The sequence below is a fragment of the Scleropages formosus genome, chromosome 12, assembly GCF_900964775.1.
Source record: "Scleropages formosus chromosome 12, fSclFor1.1, whole genome shotgun sequence".
Lineage (NCBI taxonomy): Eukaryota > Metazoa > Chordata > Actinopteri > Osteoglossiformes > Osteoglossidae > Scleropages > Scleropages formosus.
The window spans coordinates 16,375,462-16,390,562 of NC_041817.1; the positions used below are offsets into that span (position 1 = coordinate 16,375,462).

Genomic DNA, 15,101 nt, shown 5'->3' on the forward strand with positions numbered 1-15,101 from the left:
GTACAGAGAGGTTATTGTTAGAATCAACAGCGGCGCTTAATAGTGACCGAACAGGAAGTACCTGTGATAAGCTCCGGAGAGGTGGCGGTCTTCGTGACACTCCAGTATACTCTTTATGGCAGACACCCTCCCCGTGAGAAGGTGACATTCCTCTTTCTGTCTATGGGGATCCATACAACACTGCCTACCTGCTACTGAAGAAAGCAAAGAAGAGAGATCAAAGGAATGTCCAGTGGGTGTTGTGGACAAGATGAGGGACAGCGGATCAATTACAGCTCATACAAGGTTCCTGTGAATGGAGCAGTTTGACAGGGAGCCCTAATGTTAGTGCTGCTGCCGGTCTACCTGTTCTTCCTCACTGGGATCAGCAGGGCTCATGCCAGGCCCTGGAGGCCATGCACAGGTACACTTGTCACCTTTTACTTCTGTCCAATCTCAGCTCTGTCTTCTTCATCTGATCTCCATCTCACCTTCGTTTCCAGCTCGCCTGCAGCTAACTCACCTCCATCTCTATTCTCCGCTAGGGTACCAGCCGGAGTTGGGAGTTCGGGGATTATAGCGTAGACACATCATAACATCTGTACCTCATTTTACTCTACCAAACATCACTGCGTGTCTGAATTTGCTGTCATTCGTCAGCATTGCTGCACCTGCCGGTTTGAAACGGGCACACCCGTTAGCAAGATGTTCACTTTGACATGTCATTGTGACGGCATATCTGGTCTCAAATACAGCCTTGCCAACAAATCACAGAGCTACAGCTCACCGAACCCCCGTCTCAGACTTTCTGTGATACTCCTCGGCGCTTTATAATGTTATCACCGGGCTGGACATGTGTTCACTGTTGTGCAAGCTTTGTGTCTCAGTCCATTTCGCCACGACCACAAAGTTTTCATTTACAAAGCAAAAATACAAATAAAATAAACTGCATTTAATAACAGCCTTAAATATCGATTTCACATGAAATGAGTAATTTCAGGTTTGCCTATGAGAACAGCCATGGTCGTGGCTGACCCAGTGCTTTCACAGTTTCTAATAGGGTAAAACAAGTTACAACCTGAGCATGTCGTGTAAACTATAGAAAAGAAGCTGTCTTCAGGTTGTTACTAATTACAGGCACTACTCTAAAGCTGCCATGGAATTAAATGCAGCGTCATCACATTGCTCTTCACGTGTTGCAAAAGCGCGTGAAATCATCGTTCTACAAATTCTACTGATTCATTTCATTCCGCACTTTATTAGAGACCAGAGACAGGGACAGCAAGTAATAAACAGGCATTTCATGTCTCTTTCCTTAAGTCACTGTGCTGGGTTTCCTAGCCAGACGTCGATCCTATCTCTGGTCTGTTTCCTTCATCGTCCTCTACAGTTGGCTAATAGCCCGTCTGGGTCTGGGTTCTACAGGCTGGCTCTTCACAGGCTGGGGATATGCAACTTCTAGTCATCTGTTTGCTGATACTGAGGACTGAGAGATTAGTGTCGGGGCACAGAGACTGATCTGCGTTATCAGTCCCAGAGCACTGAGTCTGTTGGTCTGCTCTCTGCGCACGGTTTGTGGTCTCACACCAACCTTTGCTCACATGATGTGCCGCATAAACTCTCGCAGAAAGAAGAATAATCTTTATACCAGCTCTGAAGAGACACCTATGACATTCCCGGCTTATGACTGATCTTTTTCTCTGAACTGACAGTGTGTGGGAGGCGCTGTCATCTGGGAGGCGAAAACAGATGCGTAGCGTTCTTATTTCGGGTGCGTCTCTGGCTGCAGAGCGTAGCGTCGTTCAGAACCGCATCTGAGCCGAGTCGTCCAACTACACTCAGCTCACCCGTGCGCAGGATGGGGAGCAAAAACTTCTCATTATCAATATTTAGAAACTTACTTGAATTCTGTCTGCCAGAATGTGCCGTGGACGTCTTTTTCATTCATTACAGGCCAGTAGCGTACTCCACAAAGTTTTCTTCTGCCGAAATTCTAGAATCATAAGTTGATCATGGCTTTCCATGGAGTTGAAGCTAAATCATTTTGAAAAGGTTATGCTTGGCACAAGTTGTAAACCACCAGAATAGTTTTCCAATTACTGCTTTTGGCTCTAAATCAGAGAGCTTCGGCTGGGATCAGCCTAATGCATCAATTCGTGAGCGGAAGCTGCTGCTCTCCCAGATATCACACAGCCCTCTCCACTTCATAACTTCATAAATCTTCTGGAGAAAACATCATAAATGTAACTTTCTGTGAACTCTGTGGAAATAGCGTGGCTCTAACGCGACTCTAAGTCTCCAAGTAGAGAGGGCTGCAACAGAACACATTGACAGTTAGACCGTTGCAGTATATTTTCCCAGCTAGTGGAGGTCTGTGTTAAACTCAGAGACAGTAAAGTTATAACAATGCTCTGACAATGCAAAGACACTGACAATGCATAGGACACTTTCGGCCCTAAGGTATTGCTGGAGGTGTAGGTTACCTCCCCGCCGGGCGTTCAGTACACTGCTGGGGTTTCGGAACCCTGTTGTTCCTTTCTCTTCAGCCCCAACCCCACTCATAGATCCCGCACCCATCTGAGGTTTTGTTTACAAGTTTACAAGTTTTTACAAGTAGTTTTTATTGTCATTCCTCCATACAGCTTGTGTACAGTGGAACGAAATGTCGTTTCTTCGGAGACCGTGGTGCAAGACAGAGCATAACATAAGACAATGAATAAGTAAATAAATAAATAAATACACAGGATAGGACGTGGGTATGGCTGTGAGCTTTTAGGCAGTTGTGGAGTAGTGTAGTGTTGAGTTAACTGGTCAACGGAGCCAGTTGAGTGTTGGGAGGTAGCTGGGTGTTGAGAAATCTAACTGCCTCAGGGAAGAAACTGTTGCGGAGTCTGCTGGTGGTGGCGCGGATGCTCCTGTACCTTCTGCCAGATGGCAACAGGTCGAAGAGTCCGTGAGAGGGGTGAGGGGGTCGTCCACAACGTTGTTGGCCTTGCGGATGCAACGGTTTTTGTATATGGAGTCGATGGAGGGAAGAGGAACTCCGATGATCTTTTCAGCTGTTCTTACCACTCGCTGTAGGGTCTTGTGGTCGGAGACTGTGCAGTTCCCGTACCACACGGTGAGGCAGCTGGTCAAGACGCTCTCTTTCGTCCCCATGTAGAACGTAGTGAGGAAGGGAGGGGGGAGTTTGCCCTCCACTTTTCCCTGTGAGGGTGTTTTCGTAGAACTGGACAAACTGAACTCTATAGTGTACCCCTCACAGCCAAGCCCCACCTTGGACTTGCATCCTGGAACCGAAGCTTGGTGCTTATATTAAATTGTCTCAGTGTTGAAAACAACTAATATAGCGATATGCTATCAAATATTTAACATAGTTGAACAGTCTTTAAAAATGTAGCTTTTTCATTTTCACTATTTTGTTGTTTGCTCCATCCTCTGTTCCAACGGAAAAAAATTTTCGCTAAAACTACCAATGAAAATTTTTTCAGATGTAACAATAGATTAATGGGTTTTGATAGGCATGTCTCATTTTTCACAACAAACCCTTTTGCTCCATTGACCTGTATCCACTTCTGAAATGTGATCTATTAAGTGTTTTCCCCCATGAATGCCTCTTGTGTAAAACAAAACAAAAAAGAAATACCCACAGATATGCACCCGCTTCACTGCAGTTTTTCAGTAATGTGCATAGAGCAATTGTGGTAACAAGGCACTCCAAAATTTCATGAACACATCCTCCGAATGAGATCTTAATCTAATAACTTCAAAGCATATCAAAGCACGATCAACATGCAGTTGATTAAAAACAAATGACTTTTGAAGTAAACCATATATTTCCACTATAGAGTTTTCTGATTTGGGGGGGTGCAGTGGGTTTGGCTGGATCCCGCCCTCCAGAGGGTCTGGGGTTCGAGTCTTGCTTTGGGTGCCTTGTGATGGACTGGCGTCCCATCCTGGGTGTGTCCCCTCCCCCTCCAGCCTTGCGCCCTGTGTTGCCGGGTTAGGCTCTAGTTCACCGTGACCCTGTATGGGATGAGCGGTTATAGACAATGTGTGTAAATTTTCTGATTTGGATTAAACCAAGCAGTCAATAATTCATGAGTTTCATATGTTCTGTTACCGAGTTATACATTCCAGCTCAGCCCATTAAATTTAGATTACCACTTAAATAAACAAATAAGCCATATATGATTAATCAGCGATTTCTTTTGTTCCATGCACAGAAGTTTTGTCATGCTGATGTCAACAGTTGCACAACCCAACATTTTGCAAAGAAAAGTGAAGTTTGTCTTTCTTATCTTGTTCTGTCTAATTTCTGTAAGGGTAATTATAAGCCTCCTTCAAGCACATGAGGTACATTAAAGAGCTGATAATCTTGGGTAAATAAAGCAGCAGATTTTACTTACAAATAAATTAAACTAAGTGGACCCCAAGGCAAAGATGCATGCCTTCCTGTGAAAGCTAAGAATAGAAATGGAGAGGAGCACTGGACTGCGGCTGGGCCCTCTTTGTGGAAAGCGATCGTGCTGAGATTATCGCTTCAGATTCTCTCCCTCTTTGTTCCAGTGACTTTGCATAGTGACACATTTACATTTCCAGATGAGATACAATATTCCCATTAGGATCGTTCGTGGCAGGTGACTCTGAGAGATTGCGGCACATCACAGAGGGGAGACTTAACTTTCAGTCACTGGACACCAACTCAGTTGGTCTGAGGTGAACTGCGGAAATAATAATTAGAGTATTTCGAGTTTTGTCCCAAACATTTTCCTAATAAGACTTGATACCACAGCATATGCACTGGACATAGCATAAAAAACACTATGATATTCACATTGTTCTATTTTCAGTGTGCTGAGAGTTGTTCCCCTTACAGATCTCACACCTCTTGACCTTCTGGCCCGAGTGCTTCCAGGGCATGGGAAGACTATCCCTGGGTTGCGCATGGTCCAATATAAGGGCGCCCGGGGTCTCCAGCTGGCAGGGCCCCATCGAGACCTCAGCTTCCCAGCCTCTCAGCTCTTTGTCAACTGTGACTTCTTCCCTCAGGAGTTCTCCATCGTGGTCACGCTCAAAGTGTCCCACATGGCAGGGAAGGTAAGTCAGAGGATCTGAATTACCCTCAGCTTACAAGGTGCAACTGGAGCAAGTGTGGGAAATGTTTCATTACTCCCTCGTTGCCCCTGGAGAAAATGTGCACATCTATCAAGAAAAAGATCATTCTACAGGTTGAATTATTTTCAGGCTTGCTGTTTTTCCTCTTTACAGAAGAATGAGTACATCTTCACATTGTTGGAGGATGCCTCAGGTAGGATGCTGCTGGGGCTGCGGTTCTCCCAGGAGAAGCTTCACCTGCTGTTTCTGGGTCAGCGAGGCATAGAGAGGGTCACACTGAAGGCGGTGTGGCTGGCTGACAATCGCTGGCATACACTGGTACTGGCCACAGCAGGCTGCCACACCACCCTGACCATGGACTGTGGAGTCCCGCTGGAGACGTGAGTTTAAGCAGATGAAGGTTTAAGAGGCCGCATCCTTCAGCTGCCGATTTACTAGGAGGATTTACTGCAGGAGTACTACTGCCAAGTACAGTGTGAATGAAGGCACTTGGGGAATTATGGCGATGTTTTGTTTCAAATCCAGTGTGCACAAGAGGCCGTTCCCAGTTGCTCTCAACACCGAGGGGTCCCGCTTCTACGTCGGCAGTCGGAAACGATGGAAAGGCTCCTTCTCAGTATGAGTTTCCGTCTGGCTTCTCACAGTCCTTTCAAGAGGAATGGTTGGCAATCATTCACCAGTCTCCATTACGCTCTTTTCCGTAGGGGTTGCTACGACAGCTGGTTCTGTTGCCTGGATCTGACGCTACCTCACGGGTCTGCCCTTCCTCAGAGCCTGAACTCGCTGCGCTCTCAGTCCCCAGGCCCCTGCTCGGCCTGCCCATCTTGCCCCCCAGAAATGAAGTCATGATATATCCGTATGGTAGGAGGACACCTGTTGGAGCAAATATGTGTTAACAGAATTCCTTGTGTTTCTTCCAAATGTTACTGTTGTTTATTATGTATCCACACAAAATCAAGTTTTGCAGTTCTGTAGATAACATCTTAATCGGAAATTTTTAACAATTTTCATATTTTTATCTATGTTGATAGACTGAAAAAAGGAATTAATTATTTTCTTATAATGGGGTTCTAAGTTATGGGGAGTGCAATGGTGCAGCGAGTTTGGCCGGGTCCTGCTCTCCGGTGGGTCTGGGGTTCGAGTCCTACTTGGGGTGCCTTGGGACGGAGAGGCATCCCGTCCTGTGTGTGTGTCCTCTCCCCCTCCAGCCCTGCGCCCTGTGTTATCGGGTTAGACTCCGGTTCGCCGCGACCCCGCTTGGGACAAGCGGCTTCAGATTGTGTGTATGGGTCGTCGCTTTTGTAGAATTTCAACTCCACTTGGGATGAGAAAGACTGTAACTCTACCCCGGTTTGCTGACAGTGATCGAAAGCCTTGTTTTCCACTTTGTTATTTTACGCCTCACTCCTGCTGGCTTTAGGAATCAGGGCAATGACCTTCTTGTTTCGTACACCAAGCATCTGCTGAAAGATGGCTTGAATTGTTACCAAGATTGATGAGTCCTGTTCCCATGTGCATCTCTTAGCTATTCCTGCGGCACCAAGCTTTTCGGACCAAAAAAATCAGCTGAGTAGCTCTATCGAACAAGTTTGCTTATTTACCAGGGTGCCTTCATGATGTAAAAATTTAAAATCTAAATGACCTCCTGCCAATCCCTAGTCTAAGCTGAAGGTGAATATCTTCCTAAGTACAAGCTTTACAGATAGCAAGCTTACAGAAGAAATTCCAACCTTGTAAACAAACCATTTTAAACAGAATACTTTTGGGCAAGAAATCTGAGCAATGTGAAAAAGCTATAACTGACAGCAACTGTATGTTGTCTGTCAATGGATTATCTTTATGTTGCAAGGCTATGTTTCAGATATAAAAATATTCAGTACTGAATCCTACACACACATTGACCGAAACCACTTGTCCCAAGCGGGGGCGCAGCAAACCGGAGCCTAACCCGGCAACACAGGGCGTAAGGCTGAAGGGGGAGGGCACACACCCGGGATGGGACGCCGGCCCATCCCAAGGCACCCAAAGCGGGACTCCAACCCCAGACCTGCCAGAGAGCAGGACCCAGCCAAGCACGCTGCGCCACCGCAGCCCCATATCCAAACCCTTTATTTATTATTCAATTAGCAAACTCCGCAAGCATACCTTCTGTTCACAATCCTCAGATTCCGAAACTAGCCGGGGAGCAGGTAAGAAAAAAATATATGTACTTTCCCTGATTGCCTACTGATTAGTCCACTCACTCTAGTGCTGATCTTACTTATTGCACACATCGCATTTTAACAGAATAACAGTTGTGGCTGTTCCAGAAGTGTGTGGAGTTTTTTCAAAGGATTTTTTTAAAAAAGTCACAATTCTGAATGAAAACATAATGTTTTGCTATTTATTGCACCTAGAAAACTGTGAAGTTGGTCACAAATACAACTTTTAAAATTTTTTAAAATTGTTTCTCATGTAAGTGTCAAAAAAACTGGGTGTGTTAGCAGGTTAGGTAATGAGAGCATGAGCTGAAGAACAGTCCACAGGTTTATAGTAAATAAAAGGATATAGATGTGTGATATTTAATGAGCATCCATGAGACCTGCAAGAGTTTCTTGGCCCTTCCTCAGCATTTCAGCAATTTATGAGATGGAACATCCCTTTATTTGGAAAGGATTTATTTTAGCATCTGTACTGTTTACAACAAGTTAGTTTTCACTTTGTCTTCTGAGAGCAATCCAAGCAAAATTCTAGCTGAAGTCAAGGTGTCTGAGAGGATCGATGGTTGACAAGTTCTGCTATTTTACCAGATGGTTCATGTTAGAGAAATACTCTTTATCACAAATGCTGTTTTGTGGTTTGGCAAACCCCAAGATCTTGGCTCAGGTACGCCGTGTCATTGTTTAAGGCGAGACTTAATTGAGAGTTTAACCAGTGTCAGCTTCCAACCGCCAAGATAATTCACCAGTAATGAAATCTTCTGTATGAAGCCTCTAGCAAAGTTAAGCAGAAATTACAATAATTAAACAGCATTTCTTTATTTCTGAAGGCTTCCGACTTGTTTTCTGAGTCACTTGCTATTATTGTGGAATTATCACACTGCCGACAGTTACTAATACATACATAATTACAGTTATTAATAATAGTGATCATGAGGAACGCTGGAAGATTGTGGCTTCGCCTTTTAGCTATAGTGAGAGACCTGGTGGTAAATGCCCAATAATTAATAATTTCAAAGAACTGTTAGTGCATGAATAGCTCCGCATCTTTGTTCCTTTCTCATCTCCACATCCCTTTGGCAGAGGCTGAGGTGCGTGTGACGCTGGGAACGCGGCCGCCCTGCACTGAGTTGGAGCGAGGCCAGCTGTGGTTCGACACCCTCAAGAGAGGTCTTTTCCTTTGTGATGGTGAGGCCTGGGCTTCCATGCTGGAGGGTGAGTACTCCCTCCTGCCCCATGTCACAACACCAAGGCCCCCTGGTGCTCCGAGCCCACCTGCTTCCTGTCTGAAGTGTGTCAGCGAGGTGTTAGTGTCAGAATCCTACATTACAAAATAATGTAGGAAACATGAAGCTTACAGTCTACGTTCAAATCCTGGTGAGGTGTTTGATAGCGTCTTACTTTCCATCATTCAGTGCCATGTGAGTTGCATTGTCAAGCTCCTGTGCAAATGTCTCCTGTGGTGATTGCAAAGCAAATTATTAATATTACACGCACACACATTGTCTGAAACCACTCATCCCAAGTGGGGTCACGGCAAACCGGAGCCTAACCCGGCAACACAGGGTGCAAGGCTGGAGGGGGAGGGGACACACGCAGGACGGGACGCCAGTCCGTCGCAAGGCACCCCACGCAGGACTCAAACCCCAGACCCACAGAGAGCAGGACTCGGCAAAACCCGCTGCGCCACTGCACCCCCCGTTAATATTACTGTGCACCTAATTTATTATGTCATACATATTATCACTCAACAAAGAGCAGTAAGAGCAAAAGACTATAGAGGACCAAAAGTTCACAATGACCAGTTCCAACCAAAAGAGCAGGATGGGAGCTTGATGCTTTGCGATGGTATGTGCTCCATCCGTAGAAAAACAGAGGCTGGACTATGTGGAAGACTACCAGGACATATACACCAACTCTGAGACGTTTGACGTGGAAGTTTTCCGGATCCCATCTGTGGGGCTTTTTGCTGCAACAGCCAACAGGGAGGCCAAGCCTGGTTCTGGAATATACAAGTGGAATGATGGGAAGTTTGAACTCTACCAGAACATCAATACCTTTGAAGCTTTGGCATGGAAATACTTCACTGTCGGCAACAAGGTGAGGCCATTAAACAATGACTGTAAATGTACGGCAGTATGTATGAGGGGAGAGGCTGCATTCTAGATACCGTTTTATCCAACAAGTCTCTCCCGACAGTGGATTCAGCAGTATTTCTGATAATGGTAAAAAAACTTCTCTAAAGCTAGGTATATATGACCAATAATGCAAGCAGACTCTGCCTACCTCAGGGCAGAGAAGTTAATTACCATCATTAGCATCTAGCAGTGGACACCTGTTTTGGAGGGATCGGTGTCTTATGCTGAACTGAACAGCGATCGCGTAAACAACCTCCCGGCGAAAGCATCCGTACCCCTTTTTAGCCATTTTTTGCCTCGTCGCGGATTAATTTTGCTCATCTGCATTGATGTAGAATAAATTCTCCTGTTTTATGCACCAGGCCAATGACAAAGCTTCATTGCCGGGCCGCTTCCACAGCTGCTCCGCGCTAACAGAACAGTCTGTTTGATGTGGTTTGCAGAGGCGGGCGGTATGGAGCTCACACTCTGTCTTAGATGCTATAAATCACGTGTATGGGCTCAGAAATTAATTTGTCAGGTTCTCTACTTGCAGTTTAAGATTTATGCTTCCTGTAGTTACTTTGATGTGAGACTAAATTAAATTATAGTAAAGAAGAGCAGTTTTTGTGCGCTGGCAAATACGTGCAACTTTTGCCTGTCGGTCTCTGGTTTTAAGGCAGAGAACAGCTTTTAAGAGAAAATGTCAAAAATTATTTTTTATTAGATTTAATGAACTAAAACGAAATAGCTTTAGTGATAATTTATCAAGGAACAGAGAGCCATACTGTTCAAGAACTATGAAAACATCTCAAGAAATGATGGTCCAAGTTGTAAACATCTATCACAATACATTATAATGGATATTTCACTGTTCAAAGAAAAATATTCAACAATATGTTTTTTGCACCAGATGTTCCTAGCTGTGGCCAACTCTAGAGGGCAGGACAAGGGGGGGCAGGAGCTGTCCATCATCTACAAGTGGAGCCCCCAAAAGCTGCGTTTCCTACGCTACCAGATGCTAGAGACACACTGCGCTCGCGACTGGGAGGCTTTTCATATCCAGGATGAGACGTTCCTTGCTGTAGCCAACCATAGACAAGGTATGGGGGCACAAAGAGGAGCACAGAGGAAACCCAGCCAGCACTTTCAGCAAAGAAAATCACAAATCCTGACCCAGTTAACACCTAACAGAGTAAATTTCGGTGATGGCAAAACATTCCTTAGTATTAAGATTTTATGCAACAATACAAATAAACATTGTGCAACTTGTTTCCAGGGTAGGGTCTTAGTTTGTGTTTGGAGATGTGTGTGAGAGGAGGTATGTGTAGGGAGAGATTTACTTTGATTTCACATTCATTTATCTCTTTGTACCAATGCATGTCTTCCTCTCTGCCTGTGAAGTTGAGATGTGTTCCTTCGGATCAAAGCTTCAGCAGAACATGAAGGAGAACTTCTCATGGGATCTAATAGGCCCTAGCAGCACACCATGCACACCTGTAGCAGCTGGAACTTAGCCTGCAGGACCCAAATCTGTTCAGACAGAAGCCAGAGCAGAAAAAGTAGATATCTTGTGGTAACCAGGTCTAGGCTGAAGCTTTCGATAAAAACACAAGCTGGGCGTACTTAACGTACAACTATAGAAAGCAACATTACAAAACCAAACCGATGCAAGTAAAACTATCAGAAGAACATTTATTTTGCAGGATTCTGTAAAATCTCATGCTTTTAATTGGCAGGAGACAACAACCATAATATCGACAGTGTGATCTACAAATGGAACCCAGGCACCAAGGCCTTTGAGGTCAATCAAACCATTGAAACCTCAGGGGCCTACGACTGGGAGTTCTTCACCGTGGGACCGTATCACTTCTTGGTGGTGGCAAACACCTTCAATGGAGTGACCACACAAGTTGACTCTACTATATACATCTGGTTGAGTGGCAGGTTTCAGCCCTTTCAAGCAATCACTGTGAGTCACATTCCACTATTTCTGACTTGAGTGGTTTCTACCTTTAGCATTCTGAGTGTTAAAGAGAAATATGAATAATCAGATAAAGATGTTTTTTTTTGAAGAAGCACACTCGTTGGAGCATTCCCAGGAAATTAAATACTAGATTTGACTAAAGAGATTTATACAGGGTGGGTGCGGTGGCGCAGCGTGTTTGGCTGGGTCCTGCTCTCTGGCAGGTCTGGGGTTCGAGTCCCCCTTGGGGTGCCTTGTGATGGACTGGTGTCCCGTCATGGGTGTGTCCCCTCCAGCCTTGCGCCCTGTGTTGCCGGGTTAGGCTCTGGCTCCCTGTGACCCCGTATGGAACAAGTGGTTCAGGCAATGTGTGTGTGATTTATACAGTATATAATAGGTTCCTACAGTATATACCTTTACTGAATTTGAATGTTCTCTCTGGCCTCTATATTTAAGCTTGTGCAGTATCCTTAGTAAAATTCTATGCAATCGATACAAATGTAGTCAATTTTTTTGGCATAAAGAGGAAGCATGAACCTAACCTTAAGGACAGAAGCACCAGTTACCACATGACTGCCATAGGGTAAGGAAGACGAGACTGTCCTCACCACATTTAGGATGAAGCAAGATAAGTCAGCAAGTGGCAGACGTGACATCAGGTGTGTGGGATTTACCAGACTTCAAACCACAGAGGAAAATCAAATATGTACATACCCCAGGGAATGAGGCAGTGTGTAATCCACATCTGTCATGTCCAAACCTGACTGTCTCTGACACAGAGGCTGAAAGGTCAAAACACAGAGGTCTTCATGCAGAGACAATGAAGTATCTCAGTCACAGCCAGGCTGGGGGCCAATACCAGTGTCCACTGCTTGTCTGTAGAACATGAGTTTTATTCTGCCTCTTTAGAACATCAGGCTCTAGTGTTATGTTGCTAGAAGCAATGATAATCTTGGGGGATACACTAAATCACATGTCCTTAAAGTGCATCTGTGCCATTTACTGTTCAGTTATTAACATCTACAAGAGGTCTATATACTATAATAAAAATTATGGAAATAACCTCAGTTTAAATATTGTTAGTTTTCATTTAAACTTAATGTTAAAAGTGAAAATGTCCAACACAGAAATATGCCCATTTCAAGACTTCTGCTTTTTTCACAGAAATGTAACTTGTCTCCTAGTATTTCATATTTTGGTATTTACATTACATTTACCTGACACTTCTCTCCAAAGCAACTTACAGCATTGAAGTTACAATTATTTATCCATTTATACAGCTGGGTAATTTTACTGGAGCAATTTAGGCTAAGTACCTTGCTCAAAGGTACTACAGCTAGAGGTGGGATTCAAACCTGTGACCTTTGGGTCTAATAGCAGCAGCGCCAACCACTATGCTACCAGCTGTCCCCAGTTTTTATTTAAGGAAATGAAACGTGCCTGAGGAGGTGTTTTCTTCTAAGCAGTTCAGCTGTTAAGCAGGGTTCCTGGAAAAGCTTTGTTTTAGTTCCCAGTGTTTCATAACCGGGACAAAGGCACCAAGAACCAAGCGGACAGTAAGGCTGGTCTCCCGCAGATTGAGCTGCCCTCCAGTTAGCACATCAATCATGAGCTAGAAACGAGGAAGCTAAAAATAGCAAGGTGAGTGCATACAAATCTGCCAGAGGGACTGCAAAAGCTATAATTAATAAACAACTACAAGTTTAATCACTTTTCCTGTGTACATATCAACAGCCTCCACTAAGCAACCTAGCAGCCGCACAGCCATAAAACTGCCTTCAGTGGAAGAGGGGAATTCCATGTCTGAAATTTAAAAAAGACAAACTCTCTGTCCGTTTCACATGCAAATGTACATGAATCACATGAATCCCTGACATGTGAGGGTTAATTTAATGTAGCAATTAAGTAGGAAGTCACTTCTTTCGTATACTCTTTAATTATTGCCTAGCGTCAAAGTCATAAACGTCTTGTAAAAGACAGACACTTGGAAAAACCTCATAAAAATCAAGAACAAGGCAATGATGTGAAAAACACTTAATTATTTAACTGCTGTGTGTATAAATATTGCCTATAATGTTCACACTTGAAAAACTGAATCCTGATTTGGACCAGAACCTTGCTGAGGTTCGGTCTCCTTCAGCTGGTTATTGACAAGTAACCTTGTCTCCGACACCCAAGTCCAACCTGACTGTCCCCCGTACAGACTTTTGGGGCCACAGACTGGGAGATGTTCCAGATAGGCAGCAGAGTCTTCTTGGCTGTGGCCAACAGTCAGAAGCTGTATGAGACAGGACCCAGCATCTATGCCATCAACTCTACCATCTACGAGCTCAACACAACGACCAAGACCTTCCTCAAGTTCCAGGACATTGTCACATACAGGTGAGTGATGTGGAGAAATGTCCACAAAAATAAGCAGGCAAGCCACAATTCTGTCTTTGACCGCACCTCCTTTGCTTTCTACCTGGTGTCCTGTATCAGCGCGGTGGACTGGGAGTTCTTTACACTGGGGGATGAGAAGTTCCTCGTGGTGGCTAACTCTTATGATGGAACATCCTACTCTTTGAACAGTGTCATATACAGGTAACCACCAGTGTTAAAAAAAATTCAAATTAAATGATGCGAGTAACAGTTTCAGTAGCCCTGATTTGTAGTTTAGCCAACTAAGTAGCAGAGAATACAGATATTTCCCCTTAAAAAAAAAATAATAAAGACCTGTGAATGAGTGAACTACAAGTCCAAATGCATTGGTTTTACTTCACCAACAGGTGGCAGGGCTATGAGGGGTTTGTGCCAGTCCATCAGCTTCCGACCATCGGCTGCAGGGACTGGGAGTTCTTCACCTCCGCAGAGGGTGTCTATCTCATGTACTCCAGCGCCAGAGAGCCTCTGTCCAAGGTCTTTAAGCTGAAGACCTATTGAAAGGAGAGTTATTGCTGTTTCAGCAACCAGCTCTGGAAACTTAATCCAACACCATGGAGTCTCTTCCCAGAGACTGGCTGGAGTCTGGAGCTGGAGCAAAGTGCAACGCTGAAAGTGCAAAGCAAAGACAGAATGAAGGCTAGATGCTTCCTGTCCACAGAGGACCAAGAGCAACACAGCAACATCACAGTAGCATTGGCTGTGCTGAAAATGTCATTTTGACCAAACATGGGATGTGAGTAAAGGAAAAAGAGCAGGAATGCTAGCACTCCTTTTCTTCAGTATGACCATGGAGAGCTGAAGTTGACAGAGCAAGATTTAGTTCATCTCTCCTTTCAACAGTGATGGGGGTTTCAGGCATGATGGATGGAAAATGAACACTAATCACATATAAATGAGTATATTTTAATCTTCATAACTTATTGAGAAATACAGAAAGACAAATCTTAATAAATAATATTGTTTTATTTTTAAATAGAGATTTACATTTGTAACTTGTGTCAAAGGAATGACGTATGCACTGTTAAAAAAATGTCAAAATTGGCAGCTATCAAATTTGTGAGGCACAAAGGGAGAGCAATCCTAATTCAGTTTATATAAGCCTCTCAAAGGTACTGTAGTACTGAAACATAAGAAAAATAATATATGCTATAGATTGCCAAATGTTCATGTTAAAAATATCTAAGAGAAAAGCTAGTTATGCTAAGTTGCACTGCGACTCAAGAGACACTGACTGGAAAACAATTAATGAAAAAAGGTAAAGGGCATCCTGGGAGAGAAAACTTGAAAACCCCGCAGTTT

The 15,101-nt window shown here is 44.2% G+C and overlaps 1 protein-coding gene across 1 annotated transcript; it reads left to right on the top strand.

Moving 5' to 3' along the window:
* Positions 1 to 321: 321 nt before the first annotated feature.
* Positions 322 to 14,300, top strand: LOC108920641 (thrombospondin-type laminin G domain and EAR repeat-containing protein-like). Its single transcript, XM_018729544.1, has 12 exons — positions 322 to 403; positions 4,859 to 5,079; positions 5,251 to 5,477; positions 5,623 to 5,713; positions 5,802 to 5,958; positions 8,379 to 8,510; positions 9,163 to 9,395; positions 10,326 to 10,515; positions 11,152 to 11,384; positions 13,582 to 13,760; positions 13,860 to 13,961; positions 14,147 to 14,300. Exons 1-12 carry the CDS (start codon positions 322 to 324, stop codon positions 14,298 to 14,300), a joined length of 2,001 nt encoding a protein of 666 aa, XP_018585060.1.
* Positions 14,301 to 15,101: the final 801 nt, after the last annotated feature.